The 22,555-nt window shown below is 36.5% G+C and overlaps 1 protein-coding gene across 20 annotated transcripts in view; it reads right to left on the minus strand.

Moving 5' to 3' along the window:
* The window catches only part of LRRFIP2 (LRR binding FLII interacting protein 2), a 124,028-nt gene that overhangs the window by 56,389 nt on the left and 45,084 nt on the right, over nucleotides 1-22,555 (minus strand). For 7 of the 20 annotated variants that reach the window (XM_057554804.1, XM_057554801.1, XM_057554795.1 and 4 more), the window contains 13 exons: nucleotides 21,390-21,476; nucleotides 20,108-20,158; nucleotides 13,970-14,026; nucleotides 13,827-13,871; nucleotides 11,014-11,082; nucleotides 8,414-8,455; nucleotides 6,893-6,958; nucleotides 5,530-5,604; nucleotides 4,188-4,238; nucleotides 4,062-4,106; nucleotides 3,168-3,215; nucleotides 2,662-2,718; nucleotides 383-451 (listed from right to left, as the gene is read on the minus strand). In XM_057554804.1, coding sequence (XP_057410787.1) covers nucleotides 383-451; nucleotides 2,662-2,718; nucleotides 3,168-3,215; nucleotides 4,062-4,106; nucleotides 4,188-4,238; nucleotides 5,530-5,604; nucleotides 6,893-6,958; nucleotides 8,414-8,455; nucleotides 11,014-11,082; nucleotides 13,827-13,871; nucleotides 13,970-14,026; nucleotides 20,108-20,158; nucleotides 21,390-21,476 — 762 coding nt within the window. The remainder of the gene's footprint in view (nucleotides 1-382; nucleotides 452-2,661; nucleotides 2,719-3,167; nucleotides 3,216-4,061; nucleotides 4,107-4,187; nucleotides 4,239-5,529; nucleotides 5,605-6,892; nucleotides 6,959-8,413; nucleotides 8,456-11,013; nucleotides 11,083-13,826; nucleotides 13,872-13,969; nucleotides 14,027-20,107; nucleotides 20,159-21,389; nucleotides 21,477-22,555) is intronic. The other 13 variants (XM_057554814.1, XM_057554812.1, XM_057554816.1 and 10 more) reach the window with 9 other exon arrangements.

Consider the following 22,555-nt stretch of genomic DNA (forward strand, 5'->3'; position numbering starts at 1 on the left):
TGGCAGCATGATTTCTAATCCATAGTAATGAGTTTTAAACAATGTGGAGGCATTAATTTTGCTTGAGAAATTTTTTGGTTTTGGTGAATTGTGCACATACATGCACGCGCATAAAATAGCAACAAAAAATTAAAAGTGAAAATCTGTCAAGTACACAATGACTAAGCACATAAGAGGTGTCACTAGGAAAGCTTACATAGCCCACTAAGAAAACGTAGTCTCAGGAATACATTTCTGAAGGCAAATTATTCATATAAACTAAATTTGAAGAAAACGCTCATTTTGTCAAGTGCAAATTTCATTTTCCAACAGATTTCACGTGATCACACAGTGTTGCAATTTTAAAACTCATCGTATGTGTTTGCATGCAAATCACGCTCACCACACTCTCCCTTCGCCCACGGCTGGCACGACCAGAAGAAGCAATGCTTGCAGTGTCATCGTCGATAAACTATAGATATTAAAAGCAGATAATGAAAAAGATGCAATTTCACTACAGGTCTTCCCTGACTGAAGGCACATGAGGTAAGGCTTTGGGAAGCACACAAACACTCTCCATGAGCATAATAATTAGCACCATCTATTGTGCACCATTAAACCAAAAAGCTGTTTCAAGGCATAATGAACGATCATTAAAAACCAAAAGATATTTCCAAAAAGCACAAAGAATAAAATAGTACTTCATCTTTTATTTACGTTAAATGAAAGAAAAGGGGGCGGGGCATGACTCTACTGGCCAAAACCAGCCAGGGACTCCATGCTTTTTAAACCTCTAGGCCCTTTGGGGTCCTATCAGGGGTCAATAAATACACTTAATGTTTCAGTTTGGGAGAGAAAATAAAAGAATCTTCTTAAGTGAAATAATATAAGTCAAAGACAGAATTTCCTACCGGCAAGGACACTGAAATGATGATTCTTATTGTCCTTTATTCATTCCTATGCAGCAGGTGGAGATATTTCTAATATTACCACACAGTTTACTTCCTCTTTCACCAGCAGTGGAAGACTCACCTTCAATATATGTAGGTTGCCTCCATTCTGACATCACTAAGAAACCATTCTGGCATCACTGGGATAATACCTCTGAGCCCAACTTGCAAATGAAAGAGCATTTAGCCAGCACACAAGGACAAGATTCTACACTTGACTGAAAATACTACCATGATTTTGTTTGCAAGGGACCATCACAGTTGGGACACTAAAAATGCTACCAGGCCCAAGAATTGCCAAGTGGAATTTTATTACCCCGTGGGTTAAAAGTAAACTTCCTCCTTATGTGAAAAACATCCCTGTAATAACTTTTTGTTAGCTGTTAGAGTAGAATTCTTGATAAGTGCCACTTGGAAATGGCAGAAGAAATGAGCCAAACATATATGTAGAAGGAAGTCCATATATCTCACCTGTTCCACTCCACAGAGTAACCTATGTTGACCATTAAGAAACTGCTTAATAATTTCTCCAATTTTGACACTGTCAAGAATAACAAGGTGGTTCCTAAAGTCATCATTTGTTATTGAAAATGTTAATTACTAGAGATTTTTGGTGGGTAATATGGCAATATATAGCATAATTTAAATGTAAATACTCTGACTCCCATCATTTCATGATTAGCAATTTACCAAGCAGATCTACTCATACAAGCCCACAAAAATATACTTGCATAAGCATGCTCATTGTACAAGCGTCTGTAGTAGCAAAACTCTGACAACCTAAATGTCCATCAAAATGGGAGCAATTTTTCAAATTTACAGCCCAGGCACTAATGGAATGATCCATTGCCATTAAAAAAAAATGTGCTGACGTAAAACTATCTCCAAGAGGCACTCAGTGGAAACGGTAACGGACATGGTTTACTTTTTAAAATCTTTTAAATGTCAAAAAAAGAATGAAAAAAAAAAGACTGACAAAAAAAATGAAATAAATCTTTATATACTGATTTGAAAAGATACTTTGAGTAAAGAAAACAAGTTGAAGCGCAGTATGTATACAAATCATTTACATACTGTTCAAATAAAGGACACTCATATATACATAAAATATCTCTGAAAGGATATACAAGAACAGAGGTTGCATTTGGGGAATGGATATAGGAGGAAAGGGTCAGAGAACTTTTACTTTGTACTTTCCTTAAGCTAATATTACATTTATAAATTTAAAAAAAAGTTTTAATACTCCAGAAAGACTGGGTGATTAGAATTGTCCCAGTTTTCTGTTTTATGTAGCAATTTTTAAAAGCTGACTTATTTGATTTCTTCTCTCACTCCACTGATTGACAGGCTGGTAAGTAAGTGAAATGGTTCAATGTAGGAAGTAGAGATGAAAAGGAGAAAGGAAAAGGATAGGGCAACCAACTCATAGTCTGAATTATCACCACTGAAAAGAGAAGAATTTCCACACAAATGACAGTTACATATAAATTTTTTAAAAATTCTAATGGCACTGGTTCCAGACTCATTTAAGAAATTACGTGCTAAAGTCACACTCATACAGAAACCACCGGTTAGGACAAATTAGTTCTTGAGTTTGTGTACTGAAGGAAAACGATAATACATGCACAATAGAGTGAAACACACCACATCCTCAATATTCTGAATGGTGAGTACAGATTAATGAAACAATCAAAAGTGTCTATAAAGCATGCAAAGAGACTAGACCGCTCACCACAGGACTGCTTCGGGCTGAACTCATTCTTGATGAGTGAAAACTGTATTCAGATGGCTATAAAGTTTCCAAGAAGAAAGGTTTTACAATAATGATCAGCTCCTTTTCCTGCTGGGAATACATCAGTGCCCCTGGACCTAACTCGCCCCTGGCTCCCAGGTGAAGATAACTGTTCCTCCCCAGCCTGGAACTCCACTTCACTCCCACCCTCACCATCCAGCAGCCCACGGCAGGAGGGAGAAGAAAGGCCCTGAGAAGCGCTGTTCCCAGCCTCTTCCTGAGGAACTAATTGAGCCAGAAAAGAGGCTTCTCTACTTGTATTGCCTTTATACTTTAAGCCACAGTTGCCAGCAGGTGTCTTCTCACAGCTTGGGTGAGAGCCACCATTGGCAAGCTGATGGATCACAGCTTGTAGAGTCATTATAGGTCAGATTAAATGACTCTGTAAGTAAACTGTGCCCACCTACACACCACCCTCCTCACCACCTCCGCCTGGTTAGACTTACAGTTCGAGAACCATAAGGGTTATATAATCCACCATCATACAATGACGCCTAAAGAACAAAGGAAATGCCATTTATCCATTCAGCATCAAAGTTATTTTGAAAATGACATAACTTCTTCGCAGTACCTAGTTCCAAAAAAGTTTTGAAGAATGGCGTTAACGGGTATAGCCTCCCGAGGTGGTAACACTCATTTACGTATGCATAAATTCCCGCGTCAGCCTCGTTAAAACTTCAAACTCACACTTCATTTAAAAAGCACCACTGGTTACAGCACTGCCTTTCATCATCATGTTATGAAATTAGGAGAACATTTACGACTTTATTCTCTCAAAAGAGGAAATAGAACAGAAAAGAAAGTGAGGTACAGAAAGCATTTTGCCCACTGTTACGATAAAATTAAGTACAAAGCCTCAGGTTCCCAGTCCACTAGAACAGGCCACAAGACAACAAACAACAGCTTGAAAGCAACCAATTCCAACTCGCACATTACACAGAGCTACTGTTTTGTGTTTCTAGTCAGCTGGCTCCATTAGAGCCTAGTACTAACATGGCCAAGGCCACAGCTGTTCCCCCCCAAAATATGACACCCCATGCATGGGCAGCCATCTCACAAAAGTATGCAAGTGTAGTGCAACCCATGCAAGTCTACCTCCTCCACAGGAAGCCAATTCTAAGCAAGGGCCTACCAACAGCCAGCAGTATCTACCGCTATGATATGCTCATTTTTGCTCGCCAAAAGTTTTGTATTTTAAGCACAGGCAGCACAGTCTGCAGTACACACAGCATTAAAGCCATGTGTCTTTGACTATTCTGGAGGAAAGATGGCAAGCCAGAGTCAGCACCATGGCAATGGCCCCACCAGGAGTACACACGTTGGAAGAGGAAAATACACACCAGACTGGCACTTCTCAGAAGACCAGAATTTGCAGTAGGGGAGGCCTATGGAGAAAGCACATGATTTAACCCAAAGAAAAGCAACTGGTAGCTATGAAGGCGCCATACTCCTCAGGAAGTACTAACCCTGTAGCTCTTAGATGTTGCCAGAGGGTCACTGTATAGGGAAGAAGACTGCTAAGAAACAAAACAAAACAAGCAAAAAAAAAAAAAGGAAAAAAGAAAGGGAGAATCAGCCTCACCATCATGCGAGTAGAAGACATATTTATTTTATACTCCATAATTCATTAGTAATTCTTGAGTGTTTAAGGCAGTTAAGTGACACACAATGTGAGAAAAACTTAATCATTAGAAATCTCTTTGAATACCAATTTTAAGGGATAAGAAAGAAAAACACTTGGAATAGTTTTCTATAAATGGGTAAGTCCTATTGGTCTTTGAACATTAGTGTTAGGAGATGGGATGGGCACCTAAGAAAAGACTCAGGAAAAGAGGGCCATGGCACAGGGAGCGTGGCAAACAGTGTCCACATCCCAGGCCCCAGCAGCTCCTGCGACATCTAATGGGCTTATCCTGATTATTGGGGAACCAGGTAAATGAGCTCTGAGTTATTGCTATAAACACTCTCCCAAATAGATTAGAAAACGTGTATTTCACAACAAGCCATGGACCAAGTGCCTTAGTTTAATTAGATAAATTGTACTGGTCACAATGAATCCACACACTAACAAAGCACAGCATTTTTAAAAAAGGAATTAAATCTTTTTCCTGATGTCATCTCAAGACACAATTTTCAGGTTTTTTTCACCAACCTCAATCAGGCATGGAAAATAAGATACATAAACATCTAAGTTACGTTTTGACAAGTGAATGATTTCAAACGTACTATGTGCCATATATTTAAATATGTGTTTTAAATGTATGATGTGCCAAATGCCTTGAAAAAACAAGAGATTCTAACATTAAATATAATTACATTCTTCTCATCCCACGTACAGTTTAGATTTTCACATGTATGTTTTTAATAAAAGGGCACACACTGTGATATGTACTGATGCCTACAACTTATTTTGAAAGGCATCCCCCCCAAAAAGATGGACTGATGGATGGATAGAGGGACAGCTGGACAGATAATTACATGATAAAGGAAATATAGTGAAATATCAATTGTAGAATCTGAGTGGTAGGTACGCAGGTGGTTACTATACAATTCTTAAAAATTTTTTGTATGTTAAATATTTTTCATTAAAAAAACTGGAAAAAAATGGTACTCATTTTAAACATGGTGATTCAATAGTTCCCATTATTTAAAGATACACTCACACAGACTATGTGAATCCAGTTACCACAAACTAGTATATACACAGCCATTCACAGATGAGTTCTAACTAGTCAAAATGCAAAACAGGGGATTAGAAATGTGTTAAAGTTGGATAAAATACAAGAAGCCAAAAAACTTGTGACAAACCCTAGTATAGTAGGCAGAGGTGGGTTTGCTATGTCTAAGACTGCTATAGTTTCTCTGGTCAAAGTAGAGGCCACTCTGCAAAAAACAAAATTAAACACATTTTTCTTAGGTTAAATGCTGTTAACCTAAAAACACAAGGCAAAATCGGATACTGCTAAACCCCTTCTCCTCCAAAACAATGATTTTAAAGCATTGAATCATATTAGGTAAAAGTGAAAATAACAACTATTTCAGGTCTCTCAAAAAAGATTAATATTAAAGGTTAACTATTTTCAAACCAAGTCATTGCTAATTTTTTTTCTTTTTTTACTTTAAAAACAAGAGTATAAACCCTCAGACAAAATGGAATGGAAATAATAAATGATTTATTCTCATGTCATACTTAGGAATGTCCTTGAAAAACCCGGGATGAATGAATAATTACCACTTTTATAATCTATTTGGCAATGCCACAGAAATCATTAAGGTTATTTTTTTCAAAACTCCTCGCCCTGCCTGAGGCACCAGGACTCACCTCTCCCCAGAGCTCCCAACGCTGCCCCCACCAGGGCGTCTCACTAATGTCCTCTCCATTTCATTCTCTCCCCCTTCCTCATTTCTACCAGCCAAAGCCTTCCAACCCTCTCTCCACCCCACCAATGGTCAGAGCCCTGCCCATGGGAACCCTGAGTTAGCAGGGAGCTTAGGACTGTACTTCCTCTGACACTGCTGTAAGCAACCTGACAGGAAAGAGGTGTTCCTAGCACCCCAAATGGGCATTCTAGACATTTTTTCCTCCACAGAAATGTTTAGCAAGGTCAGCTGGAATGGAGAGCACTATTAGTTCCATAGTTTAATTACATTATTGGTTGAAGAGTCTTCTGGAAGACAGCATGGGAACTCTGCCATTGCGTACTTTATTGTTTCTACCAGAAAATCAATTTCAAGCTCCCAAAATTATAAAATCTATAAAAACAATCATTCAGAATGAAACCTATATGTGACTTTGGTACTACTTATAATACCACAACTAAATCAATTCAAATTTCTAAAATAGGTATACGAATCTCACTAAGCCTATTCTTAAGGTATAGTCCTCCAAAGGACAGTTCATAAATGAAAATACATTGTTAATGAACTTCGTGGGACACTTTCCTAACGCTAGCCACTAGGGTTAGATATATTAACTTGATATTAAATCTTGTAAATGAAAACAAAATTATTTTAAAATAAGTTCTGATAAGTCATGTTTCAGTATATTATCAAGTTTCAATAATGCCTTAAGAGCACACCAATGCAGTCATAATTCTTAACTTCCGTAAAAGTAATCAGTGAATTTTACAGCCACACAAAATACTGTGATATGAGGCACAACAGAACTAACCAGTGGGTCTTTATGAGAACCAGAAGATCTCTTCTTCATTCCATCAGAGTGACTGTAAGAATGATTCTGGAAGTAAATATTGAATACAAGGATCATATAGTGAAGTTTAAAAATAATTTAATAAAATTCATCTTAAAATCATACACAGAAAGATCCACCTGAGACAGAGTAGTCTACATGCACTCTATTTCCCACCTGTTAGTAAATGATTCACTGCCCTTGACTGGCTAAGACACACAGCCTCTCTACACACCTGCATTCCCCCTCACCTCCCCTGTGCCATCCAGCTCAGTGTCTAGTCAACTAAAAACTTAATTAGGACTCAGAGCCAGGCAGGATATTTGTGGGGACCCTCACCCCACACCTCATTTGAGTCCCTGCCCATGGGACTATCTTCTTTAAAAAGGTATGAGGGACAAGAGAGTCCACTTCCTTCCACAGTCCTCCTTACCTAAAGGCCAAAAAGCAATCCTGTGCATCAATCAAAACAAGATTGAGAACAGAAAACATAACATTGTACTGCCCAAGACGGTCCTCTTAACCCGTTAGTGGTCCCACAGCATGTGCTGCTCGGAGGAAAGCAGCCAACATGGTATGGATTGTCTCGAGTAGCAGCAGCAGCATTAGACAATAATCCGACATCTGAGTGCTTTGAAGATAGCTCTGTCTCAACACATAACTTCTCCTAGGAGTACAGAGCCAAGTGTATGTGAGGGGATAGAGGACAGCAATACTACTAAACAGGTCAATTGGTAGACAAGAAGTCCAATCTAGGTATGCACCGTTGGCCTGTAATGAGGAGGTGCAGCTAGAAGGGTCCTAGCTAACAGTCTGCTCTATGCAAATCACCTGAGACATGCACAGCTAGATCCTGAATCAGTAATTATACACTCATTTTTCTTTTTAGAATATGTATATCTTTCCTTTTATACATTACCCTGAACATTTAAGAGCTGCTGATATAGTCTAGCAACTCAGGCGATCTATTGACATATTAACCCAAGAAAAACATGCGATAACTAAACTTCCTTGGCCAAAATGACATACCATAAAAAAACCAAATCAAGCAAAAAATGAGTGGACATAACTGATGCTTCAGGTGGCATCTGTCACTGCTGGATGCTTTCACACCTGCTGGCTTGTGACACAGAACATGAAACACAGTAGGGCCTGTGCTACTGTAGTTCAGTACGTATCAAAACACTGCTGGAAACATGTCTTCCAGGGCAATGAGTATGTGTCAGCTGGGTGGCTCATTATTTTAACAAAAGATACTACTACCAATCTTAGTCCTGAATAGGGAAGCAAATAATTTTTATCTGATCCTGATATTCTAAAAGACAAAGTTATTCAAGTGCTAAATTATGCCACAATTGCACAACACTAGATTTTGCTTTGTTAGTCATACATTTCCCCCAAACATCATAACAAACCTATGAAAAAGTCATAGTCTATGATTAGCACCATCAGGTGTTTATAAAGTAAAACTCTACATTTAACATAAAGTTATGCACTACATACTAATGATGAAAGTCTTGACGATCTATCCTTGAAAGCATCATACTGGATTTCAGGAAAAGGTGAAAGTTGGTTGTATTTCCAAAATCAGAAATATAAAGAGGGGAAAAAGTAACATTCATAAAGTTATTAAAAATCCAGCACTATTTTAAAAGCCTAAAATTATTAAACACAAAGGCTGTGACATTTGAGTTAAAGAATATTCTTCCCCCTCATTCTTTCCTAGTATAGGTTATTGCTAAACTATACGTACAGGAAAAACTGCATGTTCTCTTTCAAAAACAGAATTTATAATCAGTAATGGTGAGATGATTCATCCCAGTATACTATAGCACAAAACACCCAAGGAAGCCTTTAAACGCAGGAAGTAAGCATTCTGAAGTCAAAAGATGTTTTACTTTTTCTTATTGTGTCTGTCACCATCGTTTTCCATCATTTGAAACATGGCAAAAGCAAGGCATGGAGAGGCAATGAAGCATGATCACATAACTAGTATAATAAAGCTTACAAAAAAACAAAAACAAAAAGCAAACAAACAAAAAAACAATTGCAGCATCAAAAGGGGGAGAGTTCCCTTGTATCTGCTTGCGCACACACCTGAAAAACTTCCTTCCTCAAGAACTTTCCCTATGGAAAACAGTGAACAAAACTAGAAACTTGGCCGGAGTAAAGTGTGGATTACATACATTTATGACAAGACCAGAAAAACCACATTTCACGTAGGGTCTTTACAAAAATAATATGTGTAACACCACATTTCAAATCCAAGAAACTGAATTAAATAGTAACTAACTACTCAGATTTGTGGTTTCCTAACTTTATTTTTTAAGCATTCTAGCTCAGATTTTTTTAAGCAATCTGACCCAGAAGGGCAATGTATAAAACAATAAAACAATGCATAAAACAAAAGCAATAAACAAGTTCCTCAGGTAGTTTGGTAAAAATATCTTTTTTTTTTTTTTAACATCTAAAATATCTTTCTTTTGCAACTTTTATACCCATTTAGGATTCTAGGGAACACTATTCAAAAACCTGATCTAAAGTAATGTTTTCCTAAGTGTGGACTGCAACTCATTAGTAGTTCATAAAATCAATTTATGGGTTCAACCAGCATTTAAAAAAAATAAAATAGAAGAGAAAATACTAGAGTGTATCATGTACAGTAAGAGTAAATATTATTTTGTGAAACTTCTGTTTCTATAATATTTTTTATATACTTATATACATACAAACACACAGGCATATGTCTGTATATGTATACTGGATTATGGTGTAAAATGTATTCCTTTTATAGAGGTCGCAATTTTAAAAAGCTTAAAATACACTAGAAGATCAAATTATATAGTGTAGTTCTAATAAAGCATTAAAATAATAGTTCAGACAGAACAAAGGCCCTCCCTTCATGCCCAATGAGATGGTCATTTACAAAAGATACTGCAGAAACCCCCCAAAATATACTTCATAAGTATAAGGCTAAGTGGTATAATTTTACCACCAGTGTAAATTCAGTGAAAATGATACTGCAATAAATACTAGAAAGTGCTGGAGCAAAATATCTGCATTTGCATGCTTTTCTTATATTATCTTGAAAATAGAATATAAAGAGTGTTATTACATGTGTAAAAAAAATCTTGTTTATCCAGAATTTTCTAAAATGCCTAAGGGTGTGCATTTGGTGGTAAATGATGTGTAATGGTAAAATGTCGCTGTGGTGAATAACATTTCACTGAAAATAAAGTTCCTTCTCTATGGAAGTTTCACTTAACATCTTTTCTCAGTTAACAAAATATCTTTTTTGTTTAAAAAAAAAAACCCCATGACCAAAACATGTATTACTCAAGTCACACATTCTTGCATATAAACTATTCCATTCTCCCAACCAGATAAGCTCATTGAAGGGATCAGTCATGTCTTAGTTCTTCTCATCCTCTCTGTTAACACCAATGGCCTTTTGCAAAAGCTTAAGATTTAACAAGTTGAATGAAATTGACCTATTTTGATTTTCCTTTTCCAAAACACAATGCAGAGCTCATATAGTTTTATTTAATTAATTTATTTATTTGGCCATGCTGCACCGCTTGTGGGATCTTAGTTCCCCAACCAGGGATTGAACCCAGGTCCTGGCATTGGAAGAGCAGAGTCCTAACCACTGGACCGCCAGGGAATTCCCTCAGATAGTTTTAAAAATTGCTGAATCTGGTAGGAAAATCCATAACTTGGACACCCCAATTGCCACTAGAACAACTGAGTAAACAAAAAGAATCCTCCAATACGTGCCAGTTGGTATTTATGCTATTTAAAAACAAATGATTCATCAAAAGAGGGAGAACTGAAAATATTAAGGGCTCTAGCTAAATAAAATGTTTCCAAACTTGCTATTATAATCTATCCAAAAAAATTTTTTTTTAACACTCAGAAAAAGTTACCTCTAAGTTTTCATTTGGAAATAAAATTTTTAAAAAGTACAGAAAACAGGTTGTAGAAACAAAGTTCAGCAAGTGTTCATTTCTGTTAGAATGGACCTATTACTCAAGCCCCCAGGACTCTGTGAGTCAACAGTGAACGCACAATACTAACACGGCACATTTCTCTGGGCTACACACCATGATGTCTTTCCTTTTGGGTGTACTGGCTCTGCTCCAATGTGTCCCCATTACGTCCTTCGATGGGTTCTTCCATGGAATTAAACAGTGTAGGAGTAAATGACAAAACACAAATTGCAAGCATATTAAAATTAACTTCATTAAAATTATACTAATGAAATTGATATATAAATAGGAACTGATAAAAACAAGAGTAAAAATTTCCACCAATTAAAACTGCAATGTATCTCTACCACTCTGATTCAAGATCACCTCATTTTCTAATTTTGGATCTCCTCCTTAGAGTCTTCTTGTATTTCACTGTATAAAGCAGTGACCAAGCACTTTGTAAGATTTTTTTTTTTTTAAGGTAGATGTTTTTTAAAGAAACAGATTGTTTCAATTCTAGACTCAGGGCGTTGATTTAATCTTCCTTCCCCAAACCTACCATTCAGTCTTGAACTATCTTTGCTCTTTCTATTTTTATGGAGAATGTCTATAACACTGTTACCATCTCCAGCCCAAATAGCTTCTGGCAGGACACCTTTCAAGAAAGCAGTACCTGAAAGTTAACTGGACAAAAGGAAAGATCAAAGTCCTAAGAATGTGGCATAAAACCATAAATACATCTGCCTCATATCCAGGTACATATATCTAATGTTCATATATCAAATACAAGGTCCAAAAGCCTTAGACTTTTTAATACACAGCTCTTAAGTTTAAAAAGAAAACTGGCAGAGAAATACCAAAACCCCCCAAATAATATAGCAAATCCCGATAAAATTTAGGTCAGTGTTTTAAACCATCACAATTATTTTTACAGAGAACAAAAGTTGTCTACATATTCAGTTTAATGTAGATGGTAAAGTTACTTTAAAAAGCAAATAATCTGACGAAAACTTAGAACTCCCAATATTATCTAGCTAAGAGAAAAAAGAAAAAAAATCTTATCTCAATTACATTTCTTTTAAACTATGTTATTAGTGAGCTTTCATTTCAAATCAGACATTTCCAGGAAAGTCTAAATATTTTAAATGTGCTAAATGTACACTCACACACAGTAAAGTTCCAAAGTCTCCTCTACAGTGTAAAATTTTTTATTAATCTTTAAGTTTGCATACTGATTTTTTTAATTAGGAGCTTAAATAACTCTTTTTCCCATAACAGCAAATTTTCATAATTACCATAATGAAATAAAATACTGTGAGAGTTCAGTTATATCTTAAATTTATTTAATGATATAATTTCCATGAAATGAAAATAAACCTCATTACTTTATAGACACCCTGGATAAACAATTCCTTATTTATTTAATTGCAGATTTCTTTTTTTGTTTGTTTGCAGATGTTTTAAAGGCCCCTAAATTAGGTTGAACTTGGAAGGTTTTAGCATTAGGTTAAACTAATATATAATCAAGTTTTCCATACAAATTTACAAATAACCAGCTTGATAAAAACTGTGTGAAACTTCACACTATGAACATTACAATGAAAAGTAAAGGGAAAACTCATATGTTTTTTTAAAAAGAGGAAAGATGGGATTATTTTCAAAGCCCTTAAGGCTCAACTTTTAAGCTTCTGTTGACTAACTCCCTGTGAGAAAAAAAACAATATCTCCAGGGAGAAGCATGACAAGTTTTTCTTAAAGTATTTCTCGGCAAGATCAGCTTGGTGCTTTGTAACCACCTAGAGGGGTGGGAGAGGGAGGTGGGAGGGAGATGCAAGAGGGAGGAGATAAGGGGATATATGTATATGTATAGCTGATTCACTTTGTTATAAAGCAGAAACTAACACACCATTGCAAAGCAATTATACTCCAATAAAGATGTTAAAAAACAAAACAAAAACAAAAACAAAAGTATTTCCCCTGCAAAATCATTCTTAAACTACTGATTAGATTTCTATAAAGGCTTTTTAATATTCTTATAAATCTAAATTTTTATAATTAACCAAAATACTTATGATTCAAGAATTAGTTTACTAACTTATTCTAAAAAGACAGTAGGTTACATTCACCAATAAGAAATATAACCAGAGCAAAAGACTATTTAAGAATACAAACACATCAATAATTAGTATACCAGAACACACTCAGTTTAATATAGTGTATTTTTATACATTATACAAGATAGGAAGAAAACTAGACCTGGGGAGAATTAACAAATATAGACCTTAGAAAGAAAGATAATTTTACTGATGAAAAATCTAGATGTAAGTACATATACAATATTATCAATGTGTAAATTAAAAAAGCATTGCTCTAAGGTTTAAAGCACAATTCTTTAAGAAGACAGTCAGTTTCCTGGCACAATATGCAAGCCTTTGATGAGCGATTTCTCATTTATCTTGATTTACAATGATGTACGCTAAAAACTTGAGACAAACTACAAAATGTTAATCAAAATGTTGAAGCATGATAATTTCTATAAGTATGATAAGACAGGCATTTTTAAAATCAGAAGCTCAATTTTCCCACTGAATAAAACTATAATTAGTCACCCAAGCCCCAAAATAATAAATTTTATTTAATAAATTGTCATTTAAAAAAATATGAAAGTAGGAAAAATCTGAAAGTTAGAAGCATGCCGATGTTATTCTATAAAATTAACCTTATTATTTTGTGATGGTTTTCCAAAATCAAAGGTCCTTTTATAGAAAAAGTGAATATATATGTTAATAGATGAAAATATTCATGATTTTAGAACTGATTTACTTATAGCAATAATTTGAAAGCATCATTTTTCCAATGAAATAGCTTTGCCAATATTTCTGTGTTTTAAAAAAAGGCAAAGGGATAGCTTTGCTATGGGGGTGTAAACAACTTAAAATACCAACCCTGTGACTGCCAAGACTTCGAATGGACAAGGCATCCTCAACTCCCTGATAAAAATAAAAACAAACATAGTAAAGGTGTGTGAGTGACTATGGCAAGTTGATGAGGAAAAGTATTAGAGGCAAGTTTGTAGGTTATTACAAACCAGAGAAGGACGATGATGACCGGACCGGCGGGAATACCTGGCCCTTTCCGAATCATCCTGGGAAAGGAGAAAGTACATGGAGAGTTAATCACTCAGCGGAGGGCTGTCCGTCAGAACAGCTGGGCACAGCAGCACCTTCCCCACAGCAGGCGGAACGGACAGCTCAGCCTCAAAAGCTGAGTTTGGGGCAGCCATGTCCCTCAGTTGGAAAGAAAGTAGAAATCATCTTGACAATGTTTTTATTTGAACAAGTGTGTGTGTATCTATCTATCTATCTATCTATCTATCTATCTATCTATCTATCTATGGATAGATAGATATATCTGACCACTTGTAGAATGTACTCTATATATGACCAAGGGAGTTCAATATACCAAGATAAAAATAAGCAAGTATACTTAAACAGAAATTGAGGTCAGCATTAAAAACAGACTTTGATCTATTTTTTCATTATGATGTTTACCCAAGGCAGGAAGAAATGTTTATTTTATTACAGATGTGGTTTAAGGTGGCAATGTGTTGCTTTAAAAAGATTTGGGTTATAATTTTGTGCTCATTGCAAAAAAATTTTTTTCTTTTTCTTTTACCACTCTAACTGGAAAAGAAAAGAACAACTAAATGAAATAGCCCCTGACTGTGTGTTGTTAATATGAAAAACTACTTAAAATTAGAAGAAATCAAATAAATATTTCAGAATTGATAAAGTTACCTCAAAAGTTATGCCTTATGAGGACTGTTAAAAAAAAATTGACCAAAAAAAAACCAACCTCCAAACAGTTGACTAATTAAATGTAATTCTAAACTTTTCCATATTCAGCTATTAGCACTGCAGCATTAAGTACAGAGTCGTGAAATTAAATGACTAGTCCCTAGAACCTAATCACGTGTTAAGAAACTTCTGATCAGAATTTCAAAGTCCCAAGTGTTAAAGTAATTGGCATTGACTAAGAATCTACACAAAACTGTCCAACTGAGTTCATAGCTAATCAACACCACTTTTTCCAAAATGCATCAATACTTCAACACCCCATGACGATACAGCACGATCATCATGCAGGCAGAGCAGACGGCTATGCCTGACCATTCATCTCAAATCCAGAAACAGTAATTCAACTGAAACACCACAATTTAATGTTTTATTTTGGTCATGATCTTTGAATACAAGTCCAAAAACTCTTGGTTGTCATGTGCTGTGCACATTGATGCATTTGATCAAATCTGTTCAGAAGTCTGTTTATAAGCACCAGTATGATTCAATGATTCAATATCCAATATGGTGTTCTGATCTTTAGGAATTCATCACCAATTCACATTTTTGTTATGTAACAGACACATGTAGTCTGTAAGGAGCCAAGCAAGTTTCTTCCCTTTCTTTGACTATCAGGTGGGATACCACAAAAGTTTGGGGGGCATGTGTGTTAGCCCAGCAGAGTAGGTACAGCTTATTAAGTGGTAACCAGTTCTAGGCTAGTTAGCTTGGTTAGTATAAAAAGCCTTGTGCTACACAGGCAAGTTAATTCTACATGCCCCCTCCCAGTATTATTTGGCGTACTAGGGTGACATACATGGTTTAATGCTCAATCTTTATTCCATCCTTTCTTTTCATTCCACCTACTACACAAGAGCACTTTTAAAAAACCCGCCTCTACACATGAAAAGATACTCAACATCATTAATTATTAGAGAAATGCAAATCAAAACTACAATGAGGTATCACCTCACGTCAGTCAGAATGGCCATCATCAAAAAATCTACAAACAATAAATGATGGAGAGGGTGCGGAGAAAAGGGAACCCTTTTGCACTATTGGTGCCAATGTAAATTGATACAGCCACTATGGAGAACAGTATGGAAGTTCCTTAAAAAACTAAAAATAGAACTACCACATGACCCAGCAATCCCACTACTGGGCATATACCCTGAGAAAACCATAATTCAAAAGGACACATGTACCATAATGTTCATTGCAACACTATTTACAATAGCCAGGACATGGAAGCAACCTAAATGTCCATTGACAGATGAATGGATAAAGATGTGGTACATATATACAATGGAATATTACTCAGCCATAAAAAGGAAAGAAACTCGGTCATTTGTAGAGATGTGGATGGACCTAGAGTCTGTCATGCAGAGTGAAGTAAGCCAGAAAGAGAAAAACAAATATTGTACATTAATGCATATATATGCAATCTAGAAAAATCGTACAGATGAACTTATTTGCAGGGCAGGAATAGAGACGCAGACGTAGAGAACGGACATGTGGACACAGTGGGGGAAGGGGAGGGTGGGATGAATTGGGAGATTAGGTTTGACATAAATAAACTACCATGTGTAAAATAGATAGTTACTGGGAAGCTGCTGTATAGCTCAGGGAGCTCAGCTTGGTGCTCTGCGACGACCTAGATGGATGGGATGGGTGGGGGAAGGGGGAGAGGGAGGTCCAAGAGGGAGGGGATATAGGTATACATATAACTGATTCACTTCATTGTACAGCAGAAACTAACACAACATTGTAAAGCAATTTTACTCCAACAAAAAATTAATTAATTAATTAAAAAGAAATGTAAAACCTGCCTCTAAAGAGCACAGCCCATTAAAGATGCAGCAGACAGATGAATTCATATTTATTCTTAATTATACTTATTATAAAAATAATCCTAAATAACAATACCTTATTAAGTATTGATATACCCCTAGATTTACACAGCTTTCTTTTTAGCCCCATTTGAAAAAAATGGCCTAAAAAGAGTTCAGAAGAACTACAGAATAAAACGTAAACCCATACAGGCTGGTTAATTTAAACTGAGAGAATACAGTTTATTCCATAGTCATAAACGACCCCTTAAACAACCACTATCCAACAGAACTTTCTGTGACAATGGAAATGTTCTATGTTTGTGCTGTCTAGTATGGTAGCCACTAGCCACATGTGGCTACTGAGCACTTGAACTGCTAGAAGTGCAACTGAGGAACGAAACTTTTTATTTTAATCAATTTAAGTCCAAACCTAATTATCCACACATGGCTAGTGGCAACCATACAAACAGTAAGGGACGCTCAAAGCAAATTTTTATTATACCAAAAAAGACTCAAAGCACATATTTTACTAAGAGTCTGCCATGGAGCACCACTCTTCTACAGAAAGGCAGGTATTCAGGTAGTCTTAAATTACTCCCTCTACCTGAAATACTTTTGCACGGTGGCAAATAGGAAGAAACAGAAGGAAACCCTTGTATAAAAGAAAAAACCCTAGCACCAACTCTCTAGAATTATTTTTAAGCGCTAGAGGATTCTTAAAGATCATCTAGTCTGATCCCTTCATTTTACAGTACAAAAAACCCTGCAGCACAAAAAGATTAGGAATCAACAAAGTCAGAAAGCTGGGATCAGCAGTCACATCTTCTGACTCACCAGACCATTGAAACTACAGTGGCTAAATCCAGACTGATTACATAGAAAGAACATGAAGAAAATGGCAAGGTATCCCGGTTTTTACTCAGAGCTTTCTCCTCCTCTGGAACACAAAAAAAGAAAGAAAAAAAAAAGCTTCCTTTCCCAGGTATTTCTGGAGTAGTATTAAAACTGCCAGTTGGCTTTTCTTGAATTACTAGCATCAGAAAGCTAATAGAAAAAATTTCAGCAAACTGTGTTCTCAGGTACCAAATTACAAGGCAGAGTATCCCTCTCTTCCACGTCAAGAAAACAAAACATTTTCATTGTCCTGGGAGTCTCCTTATTAGTTTAAAGGATCCAAAGCTGAACGAACAGGACAATGCCTTAAAAGACAGATGTTTATCTGTTAAAGCTTTCTGGAAAATTATGTTTTGATACATTTAAGTTAAATTAATGGAAATAAAACATATTCTGTTTTTAAAAGTTCACTTGGAGTGAGGATGAAGTGGTTTTATTAAAAAAAAAAAAAAAAAAGCCCACAGCCCTGTGAATACACCTGGCCATCTTCTCTGACAACAAATACTTAATTCAAGCCTGCAGCCATTCCCTCAGTTTTAAATTAGGAAACTTCAGAAACTGCATTTACTCTTTCAGGTCACCAACATGCCACTGCTTCAGACATCCAGTTTATAAACAGAAGCACTGGCTAACCTAAGACCAATTGGAAGCCCGGAAAGACATAGGCCCTTTTCTTCTTGGTCCTTCTACCTCCCACTCCATGATTAGCACATGGGGCACCCTCTCATCCCTTCGAATTCTGGGTCTGTCACAACGAAGCAAGTTGTTTACTTCACCAATCCTTTATCACCTATCTATAAAATGGAGATAGTGCACCTATCTTATAATGGGGAATGAACACATATATAAAAAGCATGAGCACGGTGTTGGCACACAGATATGCACTCAACGACAGCTTCATTCCTGAGCCTCACGCCCTTGGGTTCCCTATTCTCATCCCAACAGCCTACCCCCAGACAAAAAAGTAATAAAATTAGGAGAAATTTTTAATATAGGAAGATTCTTCCTTCTAATAACTGACAATCCAATTGTTTGTATATACATTATTTATTTCATTATAAATTTATTAGTAATTTATATTTTATATTGTGACTATCACATGCCAACTTCTACTATAAGCTCATAGACAGAAAGCAGCCAGAGAGACAAGGATAAGATAAGAAGTGAGAGGAAAAATCAGTTTTAAAGCAGTAAAAGCAAGTGTCAGAAGGGGTTAGAGTGTTAATTATTCCCATCTGAAACTAAACCCCACCTTCCCTGCATGTCCAAATCCTACCTATTACTGAAGACTTGGGTTAGTTGCCACCTGCATTTTAAGCCTCTAACCCCCTTCCATGAAAATCTAGCACGTTCACTGCCTGACCTGCACACCTTTCACAGAGATAAAAAATATGTTTATCTTCATGGCCTTTAAACATAGGAATCAAATATTAAACTTTTAACTTAGGCTTTTCTTCTTATTTAATGTTTTGGTCTGCCCTAAGACATTAAAATCTTAGGCAATTTAATTTGAGAACTATTATACATAATTAAAAGAAGAAATTAATATTTCCATTTTTGTAAGTAAAACCGATTTCTTATATTCACACCAAACATTTTTAAGACATCATCAGTAATATTAAGCCAGTTACATGCAGAAGACACTTTAAATAAAAATAATTAAGCTAGCTTTAGTAACAAGAAAGGACAGGTTCCACTCCAAAATAACAGACACATACATGAGGAGTCGCTTAATTTTAAGCAACCAAACATCTTTTTTCTCTCTTTTCTAAAATATCACAATGAGAAGTATGATAAAGTTTTAAATGTGTAGGTCAATACAGTCATAAATATTTTCATTCTGGTTATACCTCAGAATGCTATTCTAGAAGGGATTTGTTTATGAAAGTTGCTTGTTCAGCAACAATTAGATAGCGGTTCTTAACCTCTGAGGATCACAGACTCCTTTGAGAATCTGATGATAAAAATGCCTGTGGGCATTTCACATGAAAACATACATATACTCAAATCCTTGCCTGAGATTTTAAGGCTTCATGTCCCATCCCCCACGCCTATTCACATACCAAGCTAAGAACCCCTGCAATAGGAGGCAGCTGGGAGACTTACCAACACTGAAAAAAGTTCAAATTTAGGAATGACTCACAGTAACTAATACTCTACTGGTTGCAATTTGCTCTTGTAGCTAACAAATTTGGGAGTGATGGTAAAACAAAAAATAAAAGTAATTTTCAGAGGAGATGAAAGAATGACTTGGGTCATCCCTCAATGAAAACCCTGCTGACTTAGTTTTTTTAAAAAAAGAGAGAAAGGAAGAAGGGAACAGGGAAGGAGAGGCAGGGTGCAGGGCGGTGGAAGGAATGAGAGGGGTAGAGCGACAAATCTGAGGGACAGAAGAACAAACCCATAGAAAGAAAACACATTCATCTACTCAATCTTTCTTGGTCAGGAGCATTCATGAGATGAGTGTGAGGCTGTAACTACAACAGAAATGGCTGGACTCCAAGCACACACTTGGTCCACTATAGGCAGAAGAGACACTCTCTGACCTTTAGGTTCAAACATGCCAAACACTCCTACTTGGCAAACGATTAGTCAATGTTTTACTTTGAGACTGCATATTTCAGCAATTGATCACAACATGCAGGGCAGGCAATCCTGGCCTACCAGCCACTTCTGAATCTGTCCCCATTTCCGATCAAAGGAATGATAAGAGTGCTACAAATGCAAAAGTTTCATAAACTAAAGCATCCAACATACTGCATTCTATGAAAAGTCTTAAATTAATCACATACATTTGCCCTGAACAGCAATGATTGTTAATTTAAAGTTGTTACACATTCAAAATACAGAACATACTAAGAAAAATATGCTCAATAATAGAGATATATGGTCCTCTGTAGTTTAGAGAACTATAAATAAAACTTATACTTAATAACTGTATCCTTATAATTTTAGGAGTATAAAAGACAATACATTGTCACATTTTCATTTCAAGCCAAGAATTGCATTCATATTTGAAGCTATGAGGTTAAAAAATTTAGCAATATATTAACTGCTTTTGGTTTTGTTTTTGAGCTGTGACAATATGTACTCTATACACATCTCTTTAACACATTAACAGAAGATCCACCACCAACTTCAAAATAAAGTGTTTAATACTGCCCTGCAGGTTTTCCGCCCCCCTTTGTACTAATACAACATCAGAAATATTTTTTATGGGAATTTTTGGAGCTAGGTCAATGTCAGAAGGAAAGAGTAAAAACGAGTATTTGTTTCATTTTAAAGCAACCCAATTTCTATATGCCTACTTAGAAAAAAAATTTTTTTTGCTTTTCTTTCCAATAATTAAAACATATTGAAATGTATTAACTATAGAAAAGCATAAGAACACAAAACCAATCATAATTCCGCCATAGATAAACCAAAGTATTGGTAGTAATCACTTCTTTCCAGTAGTTTTTGACCTATATACAGATACTAGTTTTTGTAACACAAAACTGGAGTCCCACCCGTCTACAGTTGTGCTTTTTTTTTCATTTTCTTAGATGAATATTTTCCTCTATTATTAAATATGCTTACAAACTGTAAGGTTGTATGATTTCACAGAGTTTTACTATGTAGATATCGTAACATAATTAATCAAAATTCTAGGACATTTAGGACCATAGTAAATAACTTTGTCATCGCTAAGCCTACTTTAGCTATTACAAGCACTTATTACACAATAATAACTTATAACGAGTAAGAGCTATGTATGTGTTTGCTGTTATGATTTAAAACAAATATTGCATTTAACTTGCTGACATAAATGTCTTGTTAAAATATATACATCAGGTTATTCTATTCCCAGTGTTTCAGAAGGAACCAGATTTACTTCAGACGGAAACTAGCCAAGTATTGATATTTCTGAGACCGACACTAAATCAGGGTTATCCACCCAAATTACCTCTTTTTGTTGCCGTTCCAGTTCTCTCATGCGGATATCTCTTGCTTCTGCTCGGGCAGCCCGTTTTGCTGCCAGTCTTGCCTCTGCCTGAAAAGTAATATAAAGATTCAGCTTTAGGGCTTCCCTGGTGGCGCAGTGGTTGAGAGTCTGCCTGCTAATGCAGGGGACGCGGGTTCGAGCCCTGGTCTGGGAAGATCCCACATGCCGCGGAGCGGCTAGGCCCGTGAGCCACAGCTGCTGAGCCTGCGCGTCTGGAGCCTGTGCCCCGCAACGGGAGGGGCCGCGATAGTGAAAGGCCCGCGCACCGCGATGAAGAGCGGTCCCCGTACCGCGATGAAGAGTGGCCCCCACTTGCCGTAACCAGAGAAAGCCCTCGCACGAACTGAAGACCCAACACAGCCAAAAATAAATAAATAAATAAATAAAGTAGCTATAAAATTAAAAAAAAAAAAAAAAAAAAGATTCAGCTTTATTTAAAAACCACCACTACCAGCACCACACCTGTTAAGTCAGCTTGGAGGACAAGGAGCCAATGGGACATTACTTCTCAAAGAGGGTGGGGGACAAGATGTGGTCCACCAGCAGCCTGACTTCTTCCATCAACATCTCGCCCGTACTCACGTCTTTTTCTAGTCCCAGAGTCTCTCCTGAAATCTGGGCCTTTACCGTCAACTGCTTGCCTTGATTACACATTCAAAACATTTCACACAATTCATTATATGTTTCTCCACACTTGGTTTTTCCAGAATTTTCTTCCCCAGCAATTCAATCATACAGGTTAGAAACTGCAGGGCCAGCCTCTGCTTCACTTTGGACCTTGCCAGTATTCGCTCTCCAAGTCCTGTCAATTCTCGACCACTGAGTTTCTCTCCAACGCATCTCAGGTTTCTTTATGCTCACTGTTCCTGCTTGTTTCAGGAACTCTTCCTCTCTCTCTCTCTTTCCATTGAGATATAATTCACACACCATCAAATCCACCACTTAAAAACATACAATTCAGTGGGTTTTCAAGTACATTCACAAAGTTGCACAATTATCACTACTATCTAATTCCAGGATACTTTCATCTCCCCAAAAGGAAAACCTGTACCCATTAGTCGTCACTCCCCGTTACCCAACCCCAGACCCTAGCAACCACTAATCTACTTTCTGTCTCTATGAATCTG

The sequence above is a fragment of the Balaenoptera acutorostrata genome, chromosome 10, assembly GCF_949987535.1.
Source record: "Balaenoptera acutorostrata chromosome 10, mBalAcu1.1, whole genome shotgun sequence".
NCBI lineage: Eukaryota > Metazoa > Chordata > Mammalia > Artiodactyla > Balaenopteridae > Balaenoptera > Balaenoptera acutorostrata.